The 27,269-nt window shown below is 42.1% G+C and overlaps 1 protein-coding gene across 2 annotated transcripts in view; it reads right to left on the reverse strand.

Annotated features, from left to right (window-relative positions):
* The window catches only part of ARAP2 (ArfGAP with RhoGAP domain, ankyrin repeat and PH domain 2), a 246,403-nt gene that overhangs the window by 77,065 nt on the left and 142,069 nt on the right, over nt 1–27,269 (reverse strand). For both annotated transcript variants that reach the window (XM_025212512.1, XM_006030846.3), the window contains exons 20-23: nt 17,828–17,991; nt 8,225–8,437; nt 5,028–5,133; nt 3,723–3,870 (exon numbers count right to left, since the gene is read on the reverse strand). In XM_025212512.1, the coding sequence (XP_025068297.1) occupies nt 3,723–3,870; nt 5,028–5,133; nt 8,225–8,437; nt 17,828–17,991 (631 nt within the window). The remainder of the gene's footprint in view (nt 1–3,722; nt 3,871–5,027; nt 5,134–8,224; nt 8,438–17,827; nt 17,992–27,269) is intronic.

Below are 27,269 nucleotides of genomic sequence, written 5' to 3' on the forward strand. Positions count from 1 at the left end.
TGAGGAAAAGGAGGAGCTAATCCAAATTCTAAAAGATAGATGTGTCCAATTGGAAACCAGTAATCAGACTCTAAAGGGATTGTCTCAGAACTTGGAAAATGAAAATGAGCAATTGAGAAAAATAAATCAAGACAATGCCCAACAATTGGAATTGTTGGACCAAGAAAAGGCTAGCTGAGAAGCCTTGCAAAAATTGGTAAAGACAATGACTAAAGACCAAGTCGAGAAGGGAGCCAAGGTCAACCATGGCCCCTGTCTAAATACCATTAACCATTTGAAAAAGGAACTCCAGGAGGGCAGCCTGCAAGCAGCAGCTGTCATCCGGGGAGACCAAGCCAAGGATCCAGACATCCCCTTCAATCCAGGACAGATTTGGGGTGGGGAGATGTGGGGAGATCCAGAGGATGCAGGGGATCCCTCTCCTGAAGACCCTAAGTCAGATCAGGAGAGGACCCTGGTACCTGAGGTGAGCGCAATCACGCACAACCCATGGAAACCACACAGGTAACGGTCCCCCTCAATGGAGCTGATCTAGCAGCCCTGGGCAAGACCCTGGGATCTGCTAACATTAGGAATTTGGGACAGTGATTGCAGAAATCCCTCAACGTAGTCGAGTGTGAAACCCTGAGTGTCCGGGAATGGCACCGCCTACTAAGGGCTTGCGCCACCCCAGAGATTCAGGCAGCTATGAATCAGAAGGACAGCTTTGGGGGAGATAATATTCCCTGGAACATAGTGGGTTTGGGGATCAGTTTGGGGAGAAAGACATTTAAGGGACAGTTTGGGGCTAGCCACCAGACACCTGGGGAACCTGTTAGGGACTATGTGATCCGGTGTGTTATGTTGGGATTGCTGTCAGGGATGGTTCTGCCCCTAGACAAGGAGAACAAACGGACATCAGACATAAGAAGTATAGATTACCCTCCTGGGTTTTGGAAGGAGGTACAGGAAGGCATGCATCAGCCCATAATTGGACTGATGGGGCTGCTCCAAGAGACCGGGAGATATGTGCTGGGAGAAGTCCTAGCCCGGGCTCAGGATGCAGAGAGGTTAACTGGACGTCAAGGGGGGGCGATTGCAGCCACCCAGTTCAGAGAAAAGCTTAATGACACACCGAATTATATGGTTACCTATTCTAATGAAAGTGCTGATCAGTGCCCACGCCGATGTTGAGGCAGGAAAAGGCCAAAAAAATCCTCACTTAGGATGGCCACCGTCCTGTAGGTAACTGCTCCACTTTTTCAGTATAAAAGAAAAGCACCCCAAGAATGGAAAATGATGTGTGCACTGCCACTGCACATGTCAGCATTGCACTTTGTAAATATGAATAATCAGCCATGCAAGGAGTTTTCCTTGGCAGATTTGTGCGTGTTTGTTTTCTTTTGTAGAAGCCACAGTGTAGTCAAAGGTGACCGACAAACCACGAGGACTCATTACCACCAGCAGCATCTTCCTCATCACAGCCATGGCAAAAATTGTCTTGTCTGTTTGTGTTGTCTTGTTATATGTTTTGGGTTTGTTTGTTTGGTTTGTTTTAAGTTGTCACAGTTTAAATACATATATCATATCATAACAATATAATAAGAGTAATTGGTAATACCCCCTTTAAAAATTGAACCAGTCAGTGGATCCCAGACCAGAACACTTCCGTCCAGTTCAACTGGAAAGTTGTTCTGATATTTGAAAAAAGGACAGCAATTCTCAAATGTTTTATATTCCACTTGGTTAGCAAAAGGATATTTATGAAAGGTCATGTGTACTTTGTTTTTTGGGTTTTGTTTTGTTTTATTTTTATTTTTTCTCTGTACTTCTCTTAAGGATTTAAATGCTATTTAGAATATCAGTATAACAAGATGTCAGTATACCAAGATGTGTGTAAAAAAAACAAACAAACAAAAAAAACTGCATTCAAGGTCATATTTTAATAAGCAAAGAGACAACTATACCATTGTAACTGTTCAAATCAACCTTGTTATGTTATTTTCTCTCTCCCACCCCCCAAGGCTTTTCTCCTTCAATATCTTTTAACTGCCTAAGTTTTGTTTTAACTTCAAACCAGCTGAAAATGACACACCTCCTGTCTATATAGCTGAACAATGGTGTTCAAACAGCATAGTGACATCACCTTTGTGTAAGGCCCATGTCAAGGTGGGGAATAATGTAGCAGAAAGCCCCCTTTTCCTCTTGCCTGCATTTGCTCTCCTCTCTGGATATGTTTCTCTTTTTCTACCTTTTCTTCCTTCCTCTCTCTTTCACTTTAAGATAAGGAATTGTGTTTTAAAATTTGTATGTGTGCATTTTGTATCCCCCGTGTATTGTGGTATTTTTATTTATTTGTGTGCCATGGCATTTGTAGCTTATATTTTATACTCCTCACCTTTCAACTATAAATGTGTTTAGTAACAATGTTAACAAGGGCAGGAGTCAAATTGCGGCTTCCCTGTATCAGGCTGGCCACTGAAAGAGTGAATCAGTGATTGAATGTGTAACACTGTAGCAGCAGACAGTAATTAACACCTAAGGAAACCGCAGATCAACCAGCGGAAGAACTCAATAGAAGACAATGTAACAACCGGGAAATCTCTAAACCTCACTGATCAAGGGCTAGAAGCCCTGGCCTGAGTTAATCAATGCCGGGGACCAACTTTTGGGATGAATATCTCCAGATCAACCACTCCCAGAGCCCTATTCAAAATTCATCAACAAACTCCCAAACCTGCACGTACATGCGGACGACCCCTGGGGCTGACAGATGCCATCCAGTAGCCACCGAGGGGGAAAGTCCCACGAGGGTCAACGACCCCTGGATTGGGCAAACCTGAAAACTGGGGAGTCACCAAAGTCTGCCAAGGACAGATAAAAAGCAGTGAAAAGTGACCCCTCAGTGGCACCCTCTTGATCTCCAACTTGACCAGCTGGCGACCTGTCCAGTCAGAAGGACCAGCCGGCGACCCCATTCTGGAAGATAACACCATGCTGAAAGAAGCCTCGATGACAGACTCCAGCGCTTGCAGGATAGGTATACCTGACTCTTGTAGCTTGCTACTCTGTGTGTGTGTGTGTGTGTGTGTGTGTGTGTGTGTGTGTGTGTGTGTGTGTGTGTGTGTGTGGACCAGCCCCAAGGTTTATAATTTAACTTCATTAGTGTTTCAATCCGCCTAATAAACCAGAATTTTAAGGATCCCGAGTTGGACATCTGTAGCCAACATTCTTTCTTTCATAAAGTAACAGTGATTTTTGGCAATTCTATAAACATAACACTGTCTACCTAGTCTATACTAGCTGAGAATTAACATTTTTCAAAAGCAGCATAAAAAGCAATGATCACTGATTAAAAGAGCTTAATAACTCTACAAATTGCGAGCCAGCATAACTAACACTGGACAAAACAGATTAGTGAAGGGAACATCATGGCACAAAGCATAGCATAACTAGGTGTGGCAGGACAACACCCTGGGCTCTACCTCTCTGAGGGAGAGGGGACTAAGGGAAAGGATGGGGGCGCAAAAATAGCTGGAACCAAAACAGTGGCTGATCACACTGCAGAGATCAGAACCACAGCAAATCGGGACTACCCCAGGTGTTGCATAGCTAACCCCAGCACAGAGCTGTCCAGCTACGCCTCTAGCACAAAAGCTAAAGATCACATGAAATGCAAAGAGATTCTCACACATCTTCTAACTTTCACAGTTAAGTTGCAACATCATATAAAACATACTTACATTAAAGATTTGCACATAATTTTTAATCAGATCTTCAATTACATTGACTTCTTCTCCAGTCTGCCCTTTAGTTTGAAATAAGCAAGATGAAAATGCTGTGGCTAGATTGTGAGGGTTCATATGATTAATTTCTGAACATTTTTGCACCCTGTTTAAAGGAGAATAAATTCACTTAGAACACTCCCATTGTTGAAAGTGGCAAGGCTCAACTCTATGTTAATGTGCACATTTACAACAGCACAGTTGTTTCCAACAAAATATTTTTATGAAATGAAATGATACATCTGGTTTCATATGCTTATACACAAACAAATTAGATATTATTATGTAGTATATCTTACTATGTTTTGAGAGCTGCATACGTGACCATTGGAAATTTAGGAAAGGAGAGTTGAGATTTGATTAACTCATGTACTTATACTTTAAATGCGTCTTTAAAAATCAACCACCTCTTTAAAAAGGGGTCTACTTTGACTGTTACACTAATTTAAATCCAAAGTAATTTAAATTTATGGGCATACTTGAAAACAGAATTTAGACCCATATGTGCATTTAAAACTCACTTTTCCAATTTTCCCATTATTTGTATTAGTTGCTATATACTTAACAGGCAACACGTAAATGGTTATATTCATATATGTGGTAATTTTAAAGAATAGTTTTATTTTTAATCCTAAACCCAGAAAAAGGTACTGAAGCAAGATTTCTGGAACCCCTGCTTCAGAGAGATATTTTAGGTAAATGAGGTATATTTGTAGAACTTGTTCAGCTGACACTAAGAAAGCAAAAACAAAAACACACACACAAACAAAATGACTATGAGTAATAATGACCTATTTAAATCAACTGGGATTTTGCAGGGGCATCCAAGTTACACACTTCTGATGCAAACTTTACAGCTCATTGTAGCTTGAAATAAGAGATGGATTTTGCTATGTACACAAATCAGCATTTTAAATACTCTCCATGACTACTAGGCATGTAAAATTATAAAAGCAACAAAACATAGCTAGGATAGATAAATACTAGAGCCATAACAGATATTAACTCCAGAAGGCCATCTGCATTTCTGTGTGGGATAACAGATTCAGTTAGAATGAGCCCACCCCAAAAGTCAAAAGGCTTGACATGAATCCTGCCAGTACATGACTGTTCCTTAAAATCTATTTTACACAAATTATTACAACTGAAATGAGACAAACTGTATTCTGTGCACTACAAATTAACAGATATTCAACACATGAGTCTATATAATTAACCATGGCAACCAATACAAAAATTGACTCAATTTGCCAACACACTGACCTGTACAGGTGTTCAATTAAAGCTGCCAAAGTAGCCCTATTGACTAGTGGAAGCGTCTGAATAAAAGCTCCATACTTTCTTATTCGTTCCTTTTCATTCTGTGTATCTAATGGGGAGGAAAGAGAGGGGCATTAATCACAAATCAGATCCAAAAAACAAGAGCAATATTGATCTTCTACTTCGGCAACATCTAGTCATTTAAAATTACAATTCAGTCAGTCAGCCTGTTCTTCAGAGAGACAATACTGATAATTTCCTATGAATGTAGTCTATTATTTTGTAGCATTTGGGGAACAATATAAACTAAAATAAGACTAACTACTGTATCTAAGCACTATTTGCAATACTTTTTTTTTTTTTTTTTTTTTAAATAACAAGACAAATTGATTATCTGCTCAAGGGATGTGTACAGTACGGGTGTGTGCCCAAACGTAACACACCTTGCAAAATTCCTTTAGCTGCAGAAGAACAATATTTCTTCTCCTTTATTATTTTTCATCAAAGTAGTAACTACATGCCATAAAGAGAGTACACTTTGAAGCGGTGGAAGAAAAAAATGGAGGTGTATTGAGTTGGTCAGTTAACTTCCCAAGACAACAGAGCTAGTCAGTGACAGACAAAGCTAGTAACAGAAGCACTAGTCAATGTCTCATACATTGCAAACCCTTCTCTCCCCCTTGAATCTAACTTGACTTGCTGCATTTTGCCAACAGGCCAAACATACTGACTATCCTGTCAGGGGTAGGAACTAAATCAGTGATTTAATCATGTTTTAATTCTCATCTTCTAAGCATATTCTCAAAGTCTAATTTTTAAAAATGTCAGTTCTCTCCAGATGTTGATAGACTCTGTTTTTCAGCAGTCCTGTGCACTAAAAATACAGCATACTACTCTATGGCTGCTGACAAATATTAACAGTTATGTGATTGGAGCTGAGGAATGTTATGCTCCATACCCCAAATCATGTGACCTATCATGTCAGGTTACACAATCCTGGAGCATAAAATCCCTCAAACCCCGATTGCATGACTGCTCGTTACCAGCCAGGGTTAATGAGCCAGCCAGGGGAGGGGCAGCACCTGCAGCTGGGGAACAGGATGAAAGCAGCAGCTGGGGAGCAAGGAGCTCCTCACTCCCTGGAGTGCTGCTTCCAGTGGCACCCAGAAACAAAAAAGCTGGAGCTCCAAACTGCATGCCTGTTTTATAGAGGTCCAGAGTATTATGAGCCCAGTATCAGAGAGCTTTTCCCAAGTGTCAAGCACCATAAGCCTGGCATCAAGGAGAGTCTGCCCAATATCAGACTCTCAGTTCTCCCTATGGTGCAGTTGGGTATGGGGAGCTCCTCCATTTTCCATCACACAGTGCTGGTTTAAAGAGCCACCCAGCACTAGCAATGGGGAGAGCTCCCCCATATATAGCTGCTAGCAACAGACAATTCTTTTAAATGGGTGAGTGCAGCAGGGGACTGAGGAGCCTTTTTCCATTGTTGGGATCCAGAGGCCAATAAGCCTGGGTTTTTCTTCTCTTAATCTGCTTAACATGAGTTTTGAGCTGGTATTTAGCCTCAGATGGAGTTTACCACCCACTTTGGGCTGCACTCCCAAGCAACCCAACTTAGTCTCAGAATCAACACCTGGTACAGGGCCCAAAATAACATTACTGGATGTAACACCATCCACCTCTGCACATATCAGGTCAATCTACTGAATGCACAGTCCATATAGAGATTCCAATGACATATCCTTCAGCACTTGACAGTCTCTTTAAACCAGAACATGCAACTGGGGATGGGAGAAGCTCTTTATCCTCAGCTGTACATCCTCTAGAAATAAAACAGGGTTCTGGACCTAGGGTTTAATCCATGCTTATCTCACTAAATGGGCAGGGGGTAGCTTTGTGCTGGACCCTAGGGCTGCCCAATGTCAGGCCTTTACACTCAGCTGAGTGTTGGGATTTAGCACTGAGCAACTAGAGGCCCAGTTTGGACCCAGGTCTGCCCTCTGTCTGCACTAAAGATCAAACAGGGAGTTGAGGGCTGTCCCCAAGATTCCAGAGCTGCTTCATGCTCTGAGGCTCACTGGGACCCAGCATCACAAAAAACCTTAAAGGGCTGCAGAAAAAGTTTCTTTAAGGTGCTGGGCCCTGGTAAGCCTGCATCCTGATATAGAGAATCAGCTGATTGTTAGTGTCAGGACAAGGGCAGCTCCCAGCCAGGTTGTAGACCTAGGGCTGCCAAGATACCAATGCTGACAATCAGCTAGCTGTCAGTATGATGAGGTATGTCATGTGTTCAATTTATAGTGCCATATAAGTCATCCACAAAGATGTTACAAAGTTTTTGAGTAATCTCTTTGTGGTTGATTTACCATTTTATGGCATCATAAATTTGATGAACATGTAGTACGTTGTTATTTATTCATAACAAGTTAACTATGCCAGAAATATAATGTGTGCCAGAGGACATTATATCAGTTAAGCACATGGCTAATAATAAAATATTGATTTAAATTTCTTGTTTCCATACTTGTTTCTTTAGCATAGTGGGACTTCAAAACTTATATCAGGGGTCAGCAATGCAGTGTGCCAAAAACACCCATAGCCTCATAAGTTATTGGCATGCCAAGGGCAGATGGTGGGGGAACCACAAGGGGCCTGATCCTTGCTGTGGTGGTACAGCCCCAGGCCCTTTCCCACCACCCACTCAAGGTGCACATGCCAAGCAAAATGACTACCCCCGCTTTATATACTTGCCTACTAGATATATTAACTACATGTTCTAGGGAAAAAGGCCATCCTCCAGCACTGACAGTCTTACATTCAAGTATTCATCATGCCTGTCTTGCTTAGAAGATCTGACTGCAACATAGTACAAGGTTAGCCTACTGCTTGCAGGTATATAACACCAGCAGACAAAGAATATTACCTTACAGTTCTGGGAGGATTCTTAGGGCCACTGAAGTCAGTGGCTTCAATACACTGGAATTTCATGCAATATCTCAAAGTAATTTTTTGCAACAATGTATACAATACTTTTATTGATTATTCAATAATCAAATGCTTATTGTATACAGATACATATACAAAAACTGGACTTCATATAATGTAAATATATGTTATTTCTATTTTTCCTGTTAAAATTTCATTTACAATTTATAAATAATAAATTTATTGCACAAAAAAAATACTGAATTTACTACCTAGTGCGGAGATCCAGAATGGATATAGCTCTTTAGTGAGAAGCGCATCATCTATTTTAGACAGAAAACTTTTTAGCACATCAGTCACATCTTCCAGCTGATGTGTTCCAGCCCTCAATTTAACACTTCTTGCATCTTTTTTGAAGCTCTCTAGCAGTTCACTCACACTGGAAGGATTGCCATCCTTTAGGTAGATGTGCCTTCTACCTAAACCTTGAATACAAGAACATTGGGAGGAAGGAGATGTAATTTTTTTTTAATATCAAAACATTATGCAATTAGCACTGTTTCACTGTTTGTTTTTGTAGAAGATTTTTCCTTCGTTTCCCCTTAAAAAAAATGTTACCAAAGGTGGCAGCACAGATGCTAACCAGCTTTGATTTTCCACAGGAAGTTCTCTGTTTTCCTCTATGTATGGGTGTAATGACCACCAAACCTAGTTACAGCTAACAAACTCCCCCTTAGTTCTTTTGTATTGAAGTCAAGCTTGTGGCAAGGCACTTTTGGGTGCCTGCCACTTTAAGGCTGAGAACAGGCAGCTGACAGGTGTGGGCTAGCCCTGATGAGGCGGCCATTTTAGTTCTAGGCCCCCAGGTCTGAGGCAAGAGTCCGCTGCTGGCAGCTGGGGAGCAACAACACTTGGCTGAGCTATTGCTTGGCTTGGAGGTAAGGATAGCAGCCGTGGGGATGGTAGGAGGCTCCTGGTCCTGGGTATGACTTGAAACTGCACCCTGCTGGGGAATGATGGTCTGGTGGGGCTACCCATGGCAGGGGAGCGCCCCAGAAATGCTAGGCCAGTTGCCTCCCCAGCGAGAGGTGGGGAGGGGCACCTTAAAACCACCCCCACATCCTGGTGGGCCACCCAGACTTAGGGACAGGCATGGGGGACAGGCCTCTGGGGTCTTTGGACAGCTGAGCCCCATGGAGGTGTAAGACCCCTCAGGCCCCAGGGCGGAAGCCGTAGCATGGCCTGGAGAGAGGGCAGAAGAGTGGCCCCAGAGTGGGGGCAGTAATGTATGGTGGGCCCACACAGAGTAGGGGGCACTGTTATGACCTGAAGGTCTGTGCGTAAGCAAGGTGTAGCATAGGACTGAAGGATGGTCTCAAGGGTTGCACCAGGGATGGTGTTGAGCAGGGCTGAAGGGCAGTACACAGGCCAATCTCCATGAGTACGTGATGGTGGAAAGTTGCCCAGTGAGGGAATGGGGCAGAATCAGCCCAGTGTTACTCTACGTGGCATTAGCCTTGTGCCTAGGGGAGTGTGAGCAATCCGAAGGGCTGTGGGTGCAGTGCCAGCACGAGTAGTTAAGCCGACGGCCCAAGCAGTTAGCTCAAGGGAGCAGGGCAGATTGTGAGTGGCCCAGTGCGGGGAAGCATGCAAGAGGCCCTGTGAGAGAGGGCAGAGTGGAAGATGTCCCAGTGACAGGGGGGCAGTATGATTGTGGCCCTGGAAGAGGCAGTGTGTGAGAGACCCAACAGTGGACTGAGTTTGCCCGGGCCTGAAGTTGTGGTGCAATAATAAACTGAATGCCATCTGTGAGGCATGGGCCACGGTGTAGGGACAGTACAGAGCTGTGTATAGCACCCCCTTGGCATTCAGGCATTAAAACAGGCAGCCTCCCACATTTTACACCAGTTTAAGAAACAGCAAGTCATGGCAGGTGAAACTGGGTGGACTGCTTTACTTAGGTAGGTGGGCAGGCATTCATGAGACCTGACCCTAAGATAGCCCCCTGTCACAAAGCTGTTCTATGATTATGGCTTCAAGAAAAGGTTAAAATTCCAACACTCACTTCTGGATTTCTTAAAGTCATGTGAAAATAAAGGTGGTAAAGGAAAGGCGGCCTTATAATTGCGATACTGTCAATAAGGACAAAAGGTGATTTTTTTCTTTATGTAAAATACCTCTTCTGTCCCTCCAAGGAATAAATTCAACCAACCTTCAGGACTTAAAGGTGTGTGCATTCATTCTAGGATATTTCATGGTTAAAGCCTTTACAATAACACTACTAATACCCACCTAAAAAGGGAGAAAAGTACATTCCAAAATCTGGCACCATAAGCAAGACATTGGCAATTCTACCATCCCTATAGATGGACTGAAAGATTAAAGAGACACTGCCAATTTGAAGAATAACATCCCTGGAAATAAGGTACATGCATGAAACACCATTTCCAGTTACTGCTACTGAAAGAAGCGAATAATAAAATAAAGCTTTATAAATGTCTGTTAATTATATGCATTTGACAACACAACTGCACATGTAGTCAGTTTCAATGTCTCTCTTTGTAGAAGCTGTTTTTTTCACTTGTTTCTTTTTAAAAATTCTGCCAGCAAAAGCTGCTCAGCTGCCAAGTAACTCATACTTCCTCCAAGTTTCATCTGCATTTTGTTCCATGCTATCTTTTAAACATGTTAGAGGAATGAGTGTGTAGGGGGAGGGGATCGGGAGGAATTCTGTCAAAATCAGTGCAAATCACTATCTTGTACTCTCCTTCAAACCCACCTCTCCTGTGATGCCTACAAACACTACTGTTTGAAAATTGGCGTCTGTTGTTAAATTCTGGGAAAAGGAAGGAAGAGTGATATAGGACCTGTCAATTTGTTCTCACCTTAAAACTTTATCTAGACTTTAAGGATAATTTTTTTCATCATTATGTCAGCAAAAATAAGTATTTTAGGTAAATAAGCTATTTACCCAATATTCAAATATAATACCACTTTTTATAATCTCTTCTCTGTCTCACACCATCCCCTGCCCCCCCCCACTCCCCCACCGCAACCACTGAACTAGAAATAGGCATTTCAAAATTGAGTCTAATGTTTAAAAGAAAAGGTTAAAGATGCTTTGGCTTAAATATTCCCCCGTCATTAACCACATTTTCCTTGCGTTAGTAATTTTTAAGCTTATAAAAACATTTTTGTCACAACCCAAGGGTGTGATTTTTGTTTTGTGAGTGCTTCGGCACTGCTAAATTGTTCCCGCTAAATTGCAGCTTCTTTGCACGGTGGAGTTTTCTGCTGCAGAGGAAAACCCCGGTGCAAAAGACTTCCCGCCACCAGTAGCTTTCTTTGCAGGGTGCGTTTCTTTGTTGCAGCACAGAAATGCGCGTTGCAAGGAGTTCCCGCCATTCGTATTCAAATTTGTGCCCCACCATTGGCTAGTTCTAAATTATTCCCATGTGGCAGCTAGTGATTGGCTTGCTAGCCGTATAAAAAGCTTGAGTGGTTTCCCTGCAAGGGAGGACTCCACGAACAGCAGGAGGAGGAGACTTCACATCTAGTGAAGATCTCCAAGCGCTGCGGAGCCTACTGGACCCAGCGTGAATATCAAAACGTATCCCTCTCCCTGCGCGCACAAGTTCCACGGAGCCTAGCAAACTTCGTGTGAGTCTATTCAGAGCTCTTTTCTTCGAGTACTTTCTTCGGTTGGCGCGCCGGGCTCGCGGTTTAGAGCCTCCAACCGGATGGGCTAGAAGAATGTTCACGGGAAGGAACTCTAGTCCGCCTCTCTTCTTTTCTATCTGTAACTGCAACTCAAGCAAGTTTTCCTGCCTGTTCTTGCCCTCTGATTGATTGCTTTTACACTTTCCCTATGCCTCTTCTGTCTGTCTTATACTCTGGATTCCACTTCTCGGTTGGAAGCTTTATACAGCATTTAAATAAGTATATGTGCAAGGGCTTTTACAAGCCAAGAGCAAGTGAAGCTGAAAACCTAACGCTGTACACGTCAGTACTTTTAATTCAGTGCCTTTAGTTCAGAAAACTTAAATGAGTGAAGTGTCACAAAGCCCTGGTGGGCCAGGTAAGGGATATATAGAGAGTGGGTTTTTTTCCTTTGCTGAAGTGAAGCCACTTTGAGATTGAATACAGCATCAGTTTAACATGATGCAGTAAGCCTAAATGTATTTTAGGAGCATAAGATAAGAGGGGTACAATGCCTACCTGAAAGCAATGGGAAATTTTTGGAGTCAGTTTATAGCTGTCTCTGAGTTGACATTTGACCAGAACAGTAGGTTAAACAGCCTTCCTTTTGCATAGAAAAGTACCTTGATTAGTGTGCTGGCCCTTTGATTATATAATGACTTGGGAAGTGCTGGCAGTCAAATTTCCACCACCACTTCCCATGGCAGATAGGTATTCCTTTAACATTTCCCATCTAAGTCTCGACCTGGCCTAGGTTGTGAAATCATATCAGATTACAGGTAATAGAAGTACACCGTATCTATAGATACTTCTGTCATTAATAAGGAACGAAAATATAAAAGTATAATACCATGCACTTTGCATTTTAATTAATTTGAGAAGTCTCATTTTCATTTAATTTGAAAGTTTCTCTGTCAGAAATGTCAGTGGGTGTCTTGTTCTCTTTGTTAATGGTTATGACATTCCCATTTACATAAAATTAGCTTTGAAAGTTTTGCAAACTGGAATACAGATAGATGTATTTTTTCATAGTTCAGGTTTTGCACTAGGTGATAGAGCATCAGGTTTTGGTGGCCATGGACTGAAATGAAATATGAAGTAATCTAATGTAACTGTACAGCCTGTTTCAATGTATCAGCACAACAAAAATCAGATCCTTTGTTAATATATGATTATTCTGCTGAGGGTCTGCCTCAAAATGTCATTACAAAATCCTTTGCTTTTTTGAGCGTGCGTGAGCAGAGGTGATGGGGGCGGGGGAGTTCAGTGCACTTGCATGAAAACGGAGTCGTGTAACTTGTACCGGAGAGGGAGGAATAAGCTGGTAGACCCTCTTGTTCACTGGGACTTGAATCATGTTTTAGATTAATAACCAGTTTTGACACCAACATCATAGATGCAGGAGGATTGGGAAATTGCCTTTGTGTCAGTCTTACTCTTTTGTTGTTCTTTCATCCTCCTGGGAATTATTTTCCACCCACCTTTGATTATCTTTTATCTCTTTCACAACAAGATGCTTCACAGGTGGGGTGTGGAGATGATTTTTTTTGTTCGTCCTTTCAGATCCATGTACATTTTTAAAGATTGCTCACTCTGTATTGTTCGTGCCATTTAAATGTTGAATTTTTAAAAGGTTATGGCAATTCCTGTGTGGGCAACAGTATACACATTTCGGAGGATTTGTTATAACGTAGTACACCAGATCTTTCCTATTCTGATTAGTCCAATTAGTCTTTTAGAGTGTTTTCATGAGACTGGAACTGTACCACTAGAGAGTGCCTCTAGCCAGGCTGAGGCGAGCATAACAATTCATCACGTCTCATCCAGGACCTGTTGTTCCCTTATAGTATGTACAGTAAATGCTCGGTTCTCTTGAAACTTTACCCTTAGCATAACAGTTTCCTTAAGTCTGAGCCAATATTTCATTCCTGCTTTCTGGCACTTCCCCAGGTGATACATACAGTAAATGCTCAGATAGCTTAGATTTATATCTTTGGTAATCAAAGCAACAGGTCAAGTATCAGGTGAATTACTGTAGTTACTAAAGAATCTGTCTCCGCACGACAGCCAGAATTAACACAGAGATTGAGAGAAAGCTAAGCTGTCCTACCCGTATCGTTTATTATTTTTAGCATTTCTAAATAAGCAGCCAACAAGGAAGTGGAGAAATGTAAGCAAAAGCAATAATGAATCAGGACTACGTAAGAGTGCATACATGAAAAATAACTGAGAATTAAGAGTGCTACAAGATTTTTTTAAATTGCATATGGTAATGTAAGGGTTTTTTTAAATGTTCTTTGTTATACCAAGGCAGGGGCAAAGGCAAAAGAGAGGGTAGCAGTGTGTATTCAAAGTTGTGCTGTTTTCCACTCTCTCAAGGACGGCTTTGCTACCCTCCTACACTGGGCAGTGCTACAGTCAGAGTGATGAGTGTCTGTGTTTTCTGCCTGTCAGCAAAGGTGGATCAGGCCTGCATGACCTCAGCAGCTTGCTAGGCCACAGCCAGGAAGGTTTGAATAGCCCCATAGAAAAGTCCAGCGTGACCCACTGCTGACACAGGCAAATCTTTGGGCCTGAACGCAGAGCATCCTGGTTCTCTCTCCGATACAGCTCTGAGCATGGTGGGTTCCTAGCATTACTAAAGAAGATCGCACTTGTTCTTGCACACAAGGTGCAATTCTTTTCCGATGCAGAGTGGAGTGCCACTTGAAGATGAGCCAAGGTACTGTAAAGAGCTGTATCTCTCCCTCATCTGTCTTGCTTCCTTTTTGGGAATGTCACGAATGAATACCCTAAAAGAATTCAGCTTTGTTCTTCCAACCAGCTGTTGCTCAGCTGGAATACTGCAATTGTGAAATCTGCCCTGGAAAATGTGTATTTGTTTTGCTCTGCTTTGTTTTGTCATCTGCCGAAGTAGGAATGCTCCTTTTCATTCTGTGATGGTTGAAAAGAGGGGCTTGGTGTTGGTGTTATATAGCATAATTAGGAATTATCTATATATGTAATGCTGCCTAAGAACTAATTCAGCAAGACCTCTGTTTCCAGAACGCCTATGAGAAGTACACGAATATACAGAATTGAGCTATAAGGTGGAAAACCCTTCCAGATGGGGACTTGTATTTTTTAATATGTAAAGCATTTAGTGACTTTTGAGTGCTATATAAATACCAAATAGCACAGAAAAGATACAAATGGCACGCAACCGACTGTCAGTGCAGCAAATTAAGCTTCTGTTTATAGCAGGAGTGTAAATATAGGGTTAACGGTTAATTCATTTAATGATGAATGTGACACCACTGTGTTATCCTGTAAGAACGTGAATAGAGATTTGCAGCAGACAACATGCTGTGAGCCCAAAAGAATAGGAAACTACTGCCTGCTTTTTTTAAAACTATTGCAAAATGTGGACACAATACTTGGACATAATAGACTGTGTCTGACAACATTTGTACAGTATGTAGCGGAGTGAGCCCCACTCAGCTTCCTATAGTTATCCATATATAGTGACTAAAATTGCAGACACTGAATTAACTCTGAATAACATATGAGCTGGAGTGACAGCCTTCATGTGGTTCTAGAAGGATGAGAATAAGATAGATGGCTGTTTGTGTAGATGTACTAAACTGCAAATCCAGGGGTCCATAGAGTATGGAAAATATGCCAAAAGCTGGGTTGTCCCTTCCATCCCACAGACCCCATTGATTTCCTGCAGGGCAGGAATCCCCCCTTGCAGAGCAGCTTGCAAGATCAGGGTAAATCCATTTCTAGTAACAGACTTTCTCACGCACCCTACCCACTACATTCACGTTTCTCCACTTAGCCCACCTTGGCATCCTTCTGAACCCTGTTATTTTTCAAAACTATTTGGAGAATAGAGAGTGAGTTCTGAATGCCAGCAAGCAACTCTGCCTCTACTGAACCAAGCGGAGAAAGCAGTTGCACTTGAATTTCCCAATTGCCAATTCTCCTTTTTCCTTTCTAACACCAGAATGGAAAGAGCTTTTAGCAAAACTCTCTCTCTAACTTTAGCGGCTGCTCCAGTACCATATAAGGAGACGGGCCATTTCCAAGATCCAAAATATTGAGGGTTTCAGGAGGTTGAGAAAATGGCGAGTTCATATTTATACAGAAACAAGTGGTATGTCAATCCAAATCACAGAACCCGTGCAAAATGCACTCTCTGACAGGAACGCCGCTAAGCAGCGGCGTTCAGCGCCTCGTTTTTAGGCAATCGTCAGGTAAAGCTCCATCTAGAATAGATTGAACTAAAGCAAGATGACAGGAACTGGGAACCCCCAAATCCGAAAGAAATAGCTTTAGGGATGAAAAAGGAGAGTGTGTAAATAGCAAAAGTAGAGGTACCACATTTTGGAGCCAATTGCTTTAGAGAATAAGTGTGTTTTTAAAAACGGATTAAAATAGATTTCTGCAATGGAGGAGCAGGGAGTGCACAAACATTTTTATTTTTGCTCTCAAGCAAATCCCGGGACGTCATTCTCCCCCTGTACTCGGCCTTAGTGAGGCCGCAGCTGGAGTACTGTGTCCAGTTTTGGGCTCCACAATTCAAAAAGGATGTGGAGAAGCTTGAGAGAGTCCAGAGAAGAGCCACGCGCATGATCAGAGGTCAGGGAAGCAGACCCTACGATGACAGGCTGAGAGCCCTGGGGCTCTTTAGCCTGAAAAAGCGCAGGCTCAGGGGTGATCTGATGGTCACCTACAAGTTTATCAGGGGTGACCACCAGTATCTGGGGGAACGTTTGTTCACCAGAGCGCCCCAAGGGATGACGAGGTCGAATGGTCACAAACTACTTCAAGATCGTTTCAGGCTGGACATAAGGAAGAACTTCTTTACTGTCCGAGCCCCCATGGTCTGGAACAGCCTGCCACCGGAGGTGGTTCAAGCGCCTTCATTGAACAGCTTCAAGATGAAACTGGATGCTTATCTTGCTGGGATCCTATGACCCCAGCTGACTTCCTGCCCTTTGGGCGGGGGGCTGGACTCGATGATCTTCCGAGGTCCCTTCCAGCCCTGATGTCTATGAAATCTATGAAAATCTTAAATCAACCATTACACGTCCGTGACTAAATTCTAGCGTGTCACCTGTTTTCTCCGACCCAGCGTGCCTGGGCTGCTGGCCACAGCCTGCACGGCACGAAAAAGGGCCCGGATCGCTCCCGGCCTGCACAATTTTAAGATACTTGGAAGACTGCAAGTTCTATTTATAGATTTTAAAAAATCCTCAGTTTCCTAATGAATTGAAAGTACTTATGCAAACATGCTTTCATGCTTGCATGTTTTCATGGAAGAGTACCACAATGGAACACAAGGAGTTAGCACGATATAGTTGGCTCTACCAAAAATTATTCAAATTAAACAAACTGCCAGAAATAAAATACAGAAAAAACTTTCATGCTAAAAGAAGCCACAGGCATTGTACCTTCCTGAAAGTGTATTTTTAGAAGGTTGATATATATACTCTGTTTCACGATAAAAAAAAAAAGCTTAATTAATTTTCAAAAGTATAACTTTAAGGGAAACAGTCCTGGAGAAATTTACCTAAATGTGGGGGACAGGCAGCAGCATAGTATCACTGCAACCCTTCAACAGACGAAGGGATCTCCTTCTGCAACCACTTTTCCAGGTTACTCAAAGTGGTGAGAGAACGAGTAGTTTGTGAAGGAGCAGAAGGAAACACACTTTTTGGAGATATCCCAGAAGGTATGCTTATCAGTTCCATCCTATTCTTTGCTTAGTGGGCCTTGCTCTCTTTCTGAGCTCATAAGGCTGTCTCCTGGTGGAGTAAGGGTTGCAGTCAGTTTGTATGTGATGAATTTTCTGTCATGTGAGGCCCAAACTATGACTGCAAAAACAAAAACAACAAAAAGACACCTCTACACTGAAAAATATAAAAGGGATCGGTGGAGTAACAGCCATTTTCAGGATGCATTTTCTTAAACTCCCCTTAAACACATTGCAATGTACATTTCTAAACCCATCAAAACTTGCTGCCACAAAAAGCACCCTCTAGCAACAGCAATGGGGTTAATAAAGAACATGGTTTTATGTACAGGCATATATAAACACATTCAACGCAATCTGATAGTGATGCTTCTTAAGTATTATATGAATAACCCTATGAGTTCAACGAGTTGAATAAAAACTCTGCTATACTTACCATACTGTGTAACAAATGCTATACAGCTGTTCACTATAATGGGAACGTCATTTTTGCTGAGCTGCTGATCTTGTAATGCATTACCATCTGTACCTGCTGCTTTTTCAATTGCAGTATGCCAGACCGTGAAATCCAACTTTGTATGACCGTGGATGTATAATGTTCTGCAAAGTTTGAAAATATTTTGTAAGAGTCATAAGAGGAAAAAAGATATAAAGCTGTCACCACTTTAATAAAAGCAGCACAGTAGTTCTCAGGAAAGATGAATCAAAGCAAACAAATTCAAGAGCTCAAGGTAGCATTTGAAATAAGACAACACTGCACCTGATGTGTCAAATATACTACATAATATTACAATGCCATAATTCTTCAGCAAATTATTAATGATAATTGTGTAAATAGAATTTCTTACAGAAGATAGAACAGAAGCTATAGACTATGCTCCATGGTTTGGGAAGGGGCTGTGACTGAAGCTTTAGTCCATCTGTGCCCTTCTTGATCTACTCCTGAAGCATACTCTCCTTTGAGATGCAGCTGATAAGGACCTCACTCTCAACAATTCAAGACTTATCATGTCTTCCTCTTGTGTTTTCTCCCTGAGATCCAGGAACTGAAGGAGATTAATTCTCTTCTCATACTCGAATAGGAGAGGAAAATTAGTTCCCTGTTAGGAAGCTCAGGCACCTGAACTAGTTACCTTTCCCCATTTGCACTGTCACACCCAAGCAGGGACTACAGATGAGGTTTTATAGATCCAAAAGGGTAGAGGAAACTTCTCAAGTACCTGATCAACTATGAAAGGATACATGACCACGTCTCTTACTTCACTTGCTTACCAGGAGACATTTCTCTGGATCTCATTATAGTGGTGTTTAAAACAGTCTATAATCTTCATTCTGTTTACCCTTCCTAAATTTTAGCTCCTGGAAGGCAGCTTCAAAGACAAAAAAAAAAAACTTCAAAGCAAAAGTGTTGATTATTTTAAACTGTTAAATTACCTAATTATCTTTTCCACATTGGGAAGAATGTACTGCTGAATTTGTTGCTCATTTGTAAATAGACTAGATTGAACATCTCCCATTGAACTTTATTTTAATGAAAAAAGGCCTCTACCTTTAAATGTCACAAAATGGTATTGATTTGGATAAAAATTAATTAGAATAAAAAAACAAGTCACTAAGAGCAAAAATTCTATTATTAATTTTTAAAAATAAAATCTTTTGACTTATTTTAAATTTTCTTTTCAAACTGAGTTTATATAAAATTAAATCCTTAATAACATCAACATGGAATATTTGATTTAACAATGTTCTGACACACGGACTTTTAAAAAATTTTCCACCAAATGGAATTTTGAAAATTTTAAAATTAAATTAAAACAATTTGAAATGTTATATTCCTTTTAGAACAATTCTCCTCTTCTCTTCAGAAGAGATGAGATGGGTTTAATTGAATTTCGACTGATCTGTTACATTAGTGATATTTTTTTTTGATAACATCTTGCACCCAAAACATGCAAGTTCCCTGGCAGGAATGATAGAAATACCAAGGCAGCAGACATTAAAATATGTTTATGTATTGCAGTTTCTTTTCTAAATGCCTGCTACACGCACCAAAAAGGCAGATGTACTCTTTTCAGGCCTATTTTTATATCTGCCTATGTGTTCCAACAGAGTTTCTGAAAAGAGAAGTAATTTTGGGGCTAAATAAAAGTGAACAGCTACAAGCACCATTAAACAACAAATCTGAACATTTGGCAGTGCTTTCAGAATTTTGGGACAGAGGTTGAAGTATAATACATGGCTCCCAAGCATCTCCTGGCAGCCGTTCACAATTCTGGTTCAGTGTTAGAAGCCCTTTAAGTTACTTTCCAATAAGATGTGCACAGCTTCCTCTGCAATGTGAAATATATACATTATTCATTCTTTTTTTTTTTTTGCTGAAATAGGGAAGGATTCATCTTTGAGGACTGCTCAAGAGAGGAGAATAGACATCTCAATGGATTCTTCTCAACACCACACAATCCATAGGAAACAGGATACTCCAAGTGAAACTGCTATTAATTCTCATCAGAAGAATTAACCATTTCAACAATGAGCACTTTAAACTGCCTAGGTTATTATTTGGTGGCATCTCATAGGCAGGATTAGGAACAAGTGCCATACAAAATGTGACACTTCTGCCCAAACAGGTGTACTGAAGATGTATGTAAATCTCATAAGGAAGAAAAAAAGTGCATGTATAGATAAAAGTCCTTCACAGCAGTGGCAAAAAGGGCAGGGGGAGCAGAGAGAGGGAATGCCAGAACTGAGTGGGGGAGGAAGCACCTTCTGCTCTGCCTGCACTTTTTGGCAGAATAGTGTTACAGAGTGCAAGGCACTCTAGTAATTGTAGTTCTCCAGATTAACAGTGGAGTTTGTTGGTGCTAGCGGGGAGCAGGGGGGACTCACCCCCATTTTTTTCACCACGAAAAACAGGAGGGTTTTTTTCTCCTGTTTACCATGAGCAACTGTGGCAAAAAGGGAAGGGGGAATTCAGCAGCAAAACTCAGTTCTACTCTAGAGGACTTCAATTCCCAGTCACTGCTTGTGGCTTCCCCTGTATGCTGAAGCCTCCTGATCCAAAAGATAGAAGAAGTGGGCCCTGGGTACAGTTGTGCCTCTACTAGATACTTCTTCTGAACTAGTTGAATCTTTCTAGACAAACCCAAAAAAGCATTTACTAACCCTAAGCCATTTTTGGTATGCATGTCTGTACAAATATGTTGTTACAAAGTAACTGGAAGATAGCAAGAAATGGAAGGAGGGGAAAAACCGTTATAGTGGCATCAGAAAATGTGTAGGAATCTTGCTAATACAATGCAAGACCTTCTATAAAACTGTATATTTGTGGCAAGAGCTCTGCAAATCTGGCATCATCTACACATGTCATTTTCATCCCTTCTCTCACATTTTTCAGTAGGTGCCAGCAAATACAAATCCCTACTAGTCTGCAGAGAAAAAAAGTATACATATCTTTACTAAGAGTTTAAGGCAAAACAAAGCAGCACATAGTAAAAAGGGTGTCCCATTCACCTCATGACTGAGTCACCTAAGTTCATAAACACCTTCCAATAATCTCTTATAATTTATGAGACATCATCTTTGAAAATTATTCCTTTCACCATTACAGTTCTTAGAGAGGCCTCACTTTCCTACACTGATGGGAATTACATGTTACTATGTACAGAAATTTTAAAATTAAATGAGCTATAAATGTTTGAAGTGTTTTTATCCACTTGTAAAAGATTTATGAAAAAGTATCATCATAACATGCAATATGTATTGAAAAGCTCACTCACAATCAAAAAAAAAAAAAAAAGAGTTTTGTTTTTAATATTGACCAAATACTGTATCATACAACCCACTAATTACTAGGACTAAGAGGTGGAATACATCCAGGATTGATCTGTAACAAAAAGATCTTGTCCTAAAACACAAGCAAAATACTATATCATTATTTTTTCTTTCACCAGATAACAATACTGATATCGTAACAGAAAAAAACCCTGCACTGCATAAAAAAAAATTACTACTAGTAACCACAAAGTGGGCAATAACAGCAGTTTAGTTATAGTGCTATCAGAGGTAGTCCCTGCCCCAAGAAATGTTAATACAAGGACTTGATTCTGCAAGCTGGAACACCTGCACGAAGCTGCTTGCAAACCAGAGCTTAAGTAATTGGCAACCTTTCCGTTGATACTCAGTAATTACCATGTCCAGAAAATTACTAAGCAGATTGCTATGGTTATCTAACCAGAAGGTGATAACTGAATGAGAGCTAACGTATGAAAAAGCCGCTGAGAATCAGACGGGTATAAAAGTTCAGCAGTATTTTTCAAGCAACAACTAAAAGTCTTTGCAATCTGAACAACAAGCTGAAAACACAACTATCCTCTATTCAGCTATGTGCCTTTTTGACACCTATGTCAAAATGGCTTACTGGATCTCAAAAGCGAGTGGAAATGTCTACTATCATGACTATTTCACAAAAAATCTTGGGTCAACTCAAAGGGCTAACCCAGGCGTGGGCATAATACAGCCCATGGGCCGGATCCAGCCCATGGCCGGTCTTTGTCCAGCCTGCAATGGGTCCCTCAGTTCCATCTGGCCCAGAAGGAGCCACTGATGCCTAGAAAGGGAGTCCCACTGTGGAGCCGGCCCAGCCCCGTGGTGTGCAGGGGAGGCAGGATGTGCTACGGTCAGGTGGTGTGGAGTGGGCCGAGTCCAAAGCAAGTGCGTGGCATACTGCAGCTGTGCACTGTTGGCAGTGGTGGGGGTGTGCCTCAGGGTACACAGGCTCCGAGCTGTTGTGGGGAAGCGGCTGGTGCTGAATGGCTCAGAGGGGCACATGCAGAGGTCCTATGTATACCCCACCATACCACAAACCTTCGCCTCAAACTCGGCAACCACACCCTCCCCCACACACAATCACACATGCCACAAACACCGTACCCACCCACACCCTCCCCCCACACACACTTCCATGTGCCTCTGGGGAGGAGCACCACACACTGCTACACACACACACACACACACCTCACCACACACACTTGCACGCATACTCCACATGCACACACCCAGAAACCCTCCCACTCCACACGCCCCACAACCCCCCACAAACTCCATACTCATCCACACACACACACCCCCACACATCCCCCCCAAACCCCCCATACCCACCCACATCCACACGCCCCCACACACACAGTCCCCCACAAACCCCATACCCACTCTTCCACACAATATACAAGAGTAAGACTTCATTTTGAGCTATTATGCAATCACTTCTATATACACAACACACACAAATCAGGACTTTTAAAAAAAATAAAATTAAAATGTTATTGTCACTGTTTGATTTTTAGTATATAATTTTTTTTTTCCAGTTACAAGATGGCAAACCCCCTTCCCAAAAGGAGTATTTCCAGGGGCTAGGAGAGAGGCTTCGGGTGGCAAAGATCAGGGGTTAGGTGGCAGGACTTCCAGTCCCAAGACAGGGACCAGGAGTCCGGTTATCTGTCAAGGGGTTACCCTTGTGGCCCTCAACAACTTGCCAAAACTCATTAAGCAGCCCTCCAGGTGAAATAATTGCCTACCTACTATCCACTTGGATTCCACTCATCCCTGAAACCCATTCACTACCCAGCTTAATTAGAATTCCAGGAGTAGGAGAACAAGGAAAACTCCTGTAGTCACTTGCACTATGAAGGGATTTATCAAATATGTAGTAGCTAGGATTGAGTGGAATATATATACCAATATGGCAAGAAGCAGCAAAAATGAGAAGAACTACCAGGAGGGCTATGTGGTGATAACAGATCAGGGAAGACATTTGGCAGTGGAATGAACACCCAGTCAGATGAAACTGGGCTATCCAACAATGGTAACAGTTTGGGCTGTATGAAGCTTCGGTCCCTCATTAGATTTGGCGGAGATTTGGCCCAATTCGGTGGCCAAGTCTCTCAAACCAAATCGAATCAAGAGACCCTTTAATCTCTCCAAATTGAATCAGAACCCTCCAAATCAATTCGGAGAGATTCAGAAAGATTCAGGCATTCGGACATAGACACATCTTTAAATGTTTTTTTCTATATACCTCCAGGTACCAGGCAGCTTGTCAATGCTGTGATGCTGAGGTGGATGGAGCATCCCACAGAAGCATGGGGGGTCCCCAGAGCACTTGGCAGCAGACCCGCAAGTGGACCAGAAGCACTTCTGGTTCACTTCCGGGTCGGCTGGGAAGCACGCTGCCCCCCCCCCTTCCCCCCCCCCCCACTCCCCCCGTGCCCTCCCGGCTTGGAGATTGGTGCCTTCTGCATCTGAGGGGTCCCCCCCCATGGCTGATCACTGAGCCAGAGGAAGCACGGGGGTGTGGGGCAGCGTGTCCCCAGCAAACCCGGAAGTAGACTGGAAGTACTTCTGGTCCACTTCCAGGTTCGCCACCAAGCACATGGGGCCCCCTCCCTGCTGCGTTCCTGTGGGATGCTCCATCCACCCCAGCATCACTGCATTCATGAGCCATGCCTGGTACTTTGAGGTATGTAGAAAAAACATTTAAAGCTGGGTCTAAGGCAGAATCACTGATTGTCTGAATCAGCATCGAATCTTCAGATTCGGATTCGGCCGAATCAAATTGGGGACAATGATCCGAATCAACTAACTGAAACACTGTCCCTGATTTGGGCCAAATCCAAATTGAATACTGCCTGTTTTGCACGCCCCTAGTAAAAGTGTTCTTCAGAGAATGAGACTGTTCTCTCAGAAGCACAGTTGTCATGAGGGGTTCCATCTGGATTGTAGTTAAGCCTAGCAAATTCATTACCTAGCCAATGACAGAACAATTTTCAGTATTCCAACGTACTCTCAGATAGGTTTAAAATCCTTTATTCCTCTAAGGCTGCTTGCAGACATTAAGAAAAAAAAAAACCAACACAAAACCCAGTCCTTTACTTTAAAATCAATGCACTCCTGCACCAAGCCCCTCACATGCCCAAAAGAGGCAGTGCCTTAGTTGGACCCAGCTTGCCCAACATCTATAAAGTTTGGGTGCTTTAGTGGGGCTTCTTTGGAGCTTTTATCTAATAGCTGACTGAATCAGCTTTGGCTACAAGTGCCAAAGAACCCCCACTGAAGCACCCCATCTATACAGACATTGCAGAGCTGAGTCAAAATAATGTGCTGCTTCTTCTGGTAAAGCACATTTTTTTTGTTTTGTTTTAAATGTCTGCAGTGAAAATAAGTATGTCTTTTCATCTTACTGAGCAAAGGTAAAAAGACACTGTGTTCAAAAGACTAAAAACAAAATCAAATTTCAAGTCTTTATTTTAAAATTTTAAATTATTGTGAAAACTAACAATTTTGTAGGAATTTTGCTTTAAAAACGACTGGCCTCATTAAAAGCAAGCAAACAAATGTCCTAAAAAAAACAGCCCAAAACTCTAAAATACTTCAGGCACTCGGAGAACACTTAATTCTTGCCTGGGGTAAGCAGGTAGCTCCCCTTTGTTGAACAGTCCATCTTACTCTTATCATTTTTTGAAAGAAGCATGGGGTATTGGAGAGGAGATGGTTCAGAGATAGAAGAAAAGAATTGGTACTGACATTGTGGTTGTAACTGAAAAACTTCAGGCTGGTTTCTACACATCAACTTTTCATTGTATATTTCAAACTATGAAAATCCTGTGCGCTTCTCAGCAGCCTTCACTTGGAGTCTTGCTGCTATAGGCAAGTTGGAAAATAAGCACACCACGATACCTGAAATCACTCACAAAACAAACAGTCACTAAACGTTTTGCTGCCTGAGGCAACTGCCTGTTCTGGGTGCATAATAAAGCTGGCCATCTATCTAAGTTGTTTTGGATCAACATTCAGTTTATAGACTCCACACAAGCACATAAACTTACTGATAAGTTTCCTTGCTAAGAGTGCTGAATATACAGAAGTGTTTCAGAAACTAACAGCAAAATGTCTGGCCATGCTGTATAACTGTGACAAAGTGAGAAACTACACAGCAACAGGGAACACTGATCACCCATTGAATGCACCCATTGTTTCATGCTGAACACGCATGTGACACTAGTAAGACATAAACAATGTTACCGCACAGTTGTAAGTTTGCACTAATGAAGAAGTGTTCAGTCATTCGTTTCTTGTAAGCCAAAGGTGTGCTGCCTAGTGAAACAAAGCATAGGACTCTGGCAAATAAAGTGAGAACAGAATGGCTCAATGTGAAGTCAATGAATGGGTGAAGAAGTTAAAATATGACCACATGTCCTAATGGATGAACACGGGCAGAAAGCCCCAACACAACCAGGATGGAGGACAACATTATCAAGGTCAATGCTACTGTGCAGGCAAACAGGCAAGTGAGCATTCCTGAAGCAGTGCTGGAAGTAGGTGTAAGTACTGTAGTATCCAAATTACTTTGTATAATCACCTGAATAACCAAAAAGTACGTGCCCACTAGGTGACAAAGCAACTGACAAATGTGCACAAATTACATGTGAAAGTGTGTGGTTTTTGCAACATGTATGGAATGAAAGTGAGGGGGTTCCTTTTGCAAATTATCACTGTGGAAGAGACCTGGGTCTACCATTACATTACAATCCCAAGAGCAAAAGACTCCATATGTAGTGGAAATATGCATCTTCGCTACAACCCAAAAATCTGCACTCACTCATCCTCTAGTTTGCTCCTCCTATTTTGGGACAGCATGGGACCACTTCTTATCCACTTCACAGTCCCTGCAGGGGCTCATCATCAAAAGCAAAACCTGTTATCACATTCTCCAAAACTACCAGAAGCCAGCTATTTGGACTAAATAACATGGAAAAATTAAGCAAGGTGTTGTACCGCAGAATAATAATGTGAGGCCACAAAGTGCAGAGACAACTGTCCAAACTTTGTATGGACTAGGCTCTGAAATCTTACTACACCCATCCTATAATCCTGTTCTTATGACAAGTTATCATCACCTGCTTGGACCATTGAAGAAGCTCTTCATGGGCACTGTCACCAATAATATAGGTACAACTCATGCACAGGTGCAAGAGTGGCTGTCATAGCAACCAAAAAACTTCTTTGAGGATGGAATCAAGAAATCAGTGACTCACTGGAATATCTGTATTGCACAGCAGGGTGACTACGTAGAAAGGTGATGTGGTTCACTAAATAATCATTGGACATGAAATGGTTTTATTTAGAAACTGCTGCTACCTCCTGGAACCACCTTGTATATATTTGCAGCTATAATTATTCAGTAATTTCAATAGCAATCATGGTTCAAAGTTTCTATGATTTTGAAGGATTTTCCCTAAAAAAGAAACTACTCTCCAATAAGTTTCATAGATTTCATAGACATTAGGGCTGGAAGGCACCTCAGAAGATCATCGAGTCCAGCCCCCTGGCCAAAGGGCAGGAAGTCAGCTGGGGTCATAGGATCCCAGCAAGATAAGCATCCAGTTTCATCTTGAAGGTGTTCAATGAAGGCGCTTGAACCACCTCCGGTGGCAGGCTGTTCCAGACCTTGGGGGCTTGGACAGAAAAGAAGTTCTTCCTTATGTCCAGCCCGAAACGATCTTGAAGTAGTTTGTGACCATTCGACCTCGTCATCCCTTGGGGCACTCTGGTGAACAAACGTTCCCCCAGATACTGATGGTCACCCCTGATAAACTTGTAGGTGGCCATCAGATCACCCCTGAGCCTGCGCTTTTTCAGGCTAAAGAGCCCCAGGGCTCTCAGCCTGTCATCGTAGGGTCTGCTTCCCTGACCTCTGATCATGCGCGTGGCTCTTCTCTGGACTCTCTCAAGCTTCTCCACATCCTTTTTGAATTGTGGAGCCCAAAACTGGACACAGTACTCCAGCTGCGGCCTCACTAAGGCCAAGTACAGGGGGAGAATGA

The sequence above is a fragment of the Alligator sinensis genome, unplaced genomic scaffold (assembly GCF_000455745.1).
Source record: "Alligator sinensis unplaced genomic scaffold, ASM45574v1 scaffold1122_1, whole genome shotgun sequence".
Classification (NCBI taxonomy): domain Eukaryota; kingdom Metazoa; phylum Chordata; order Crocodylia; family Alligatoridae; genus Alligator; species Alligator sinensis.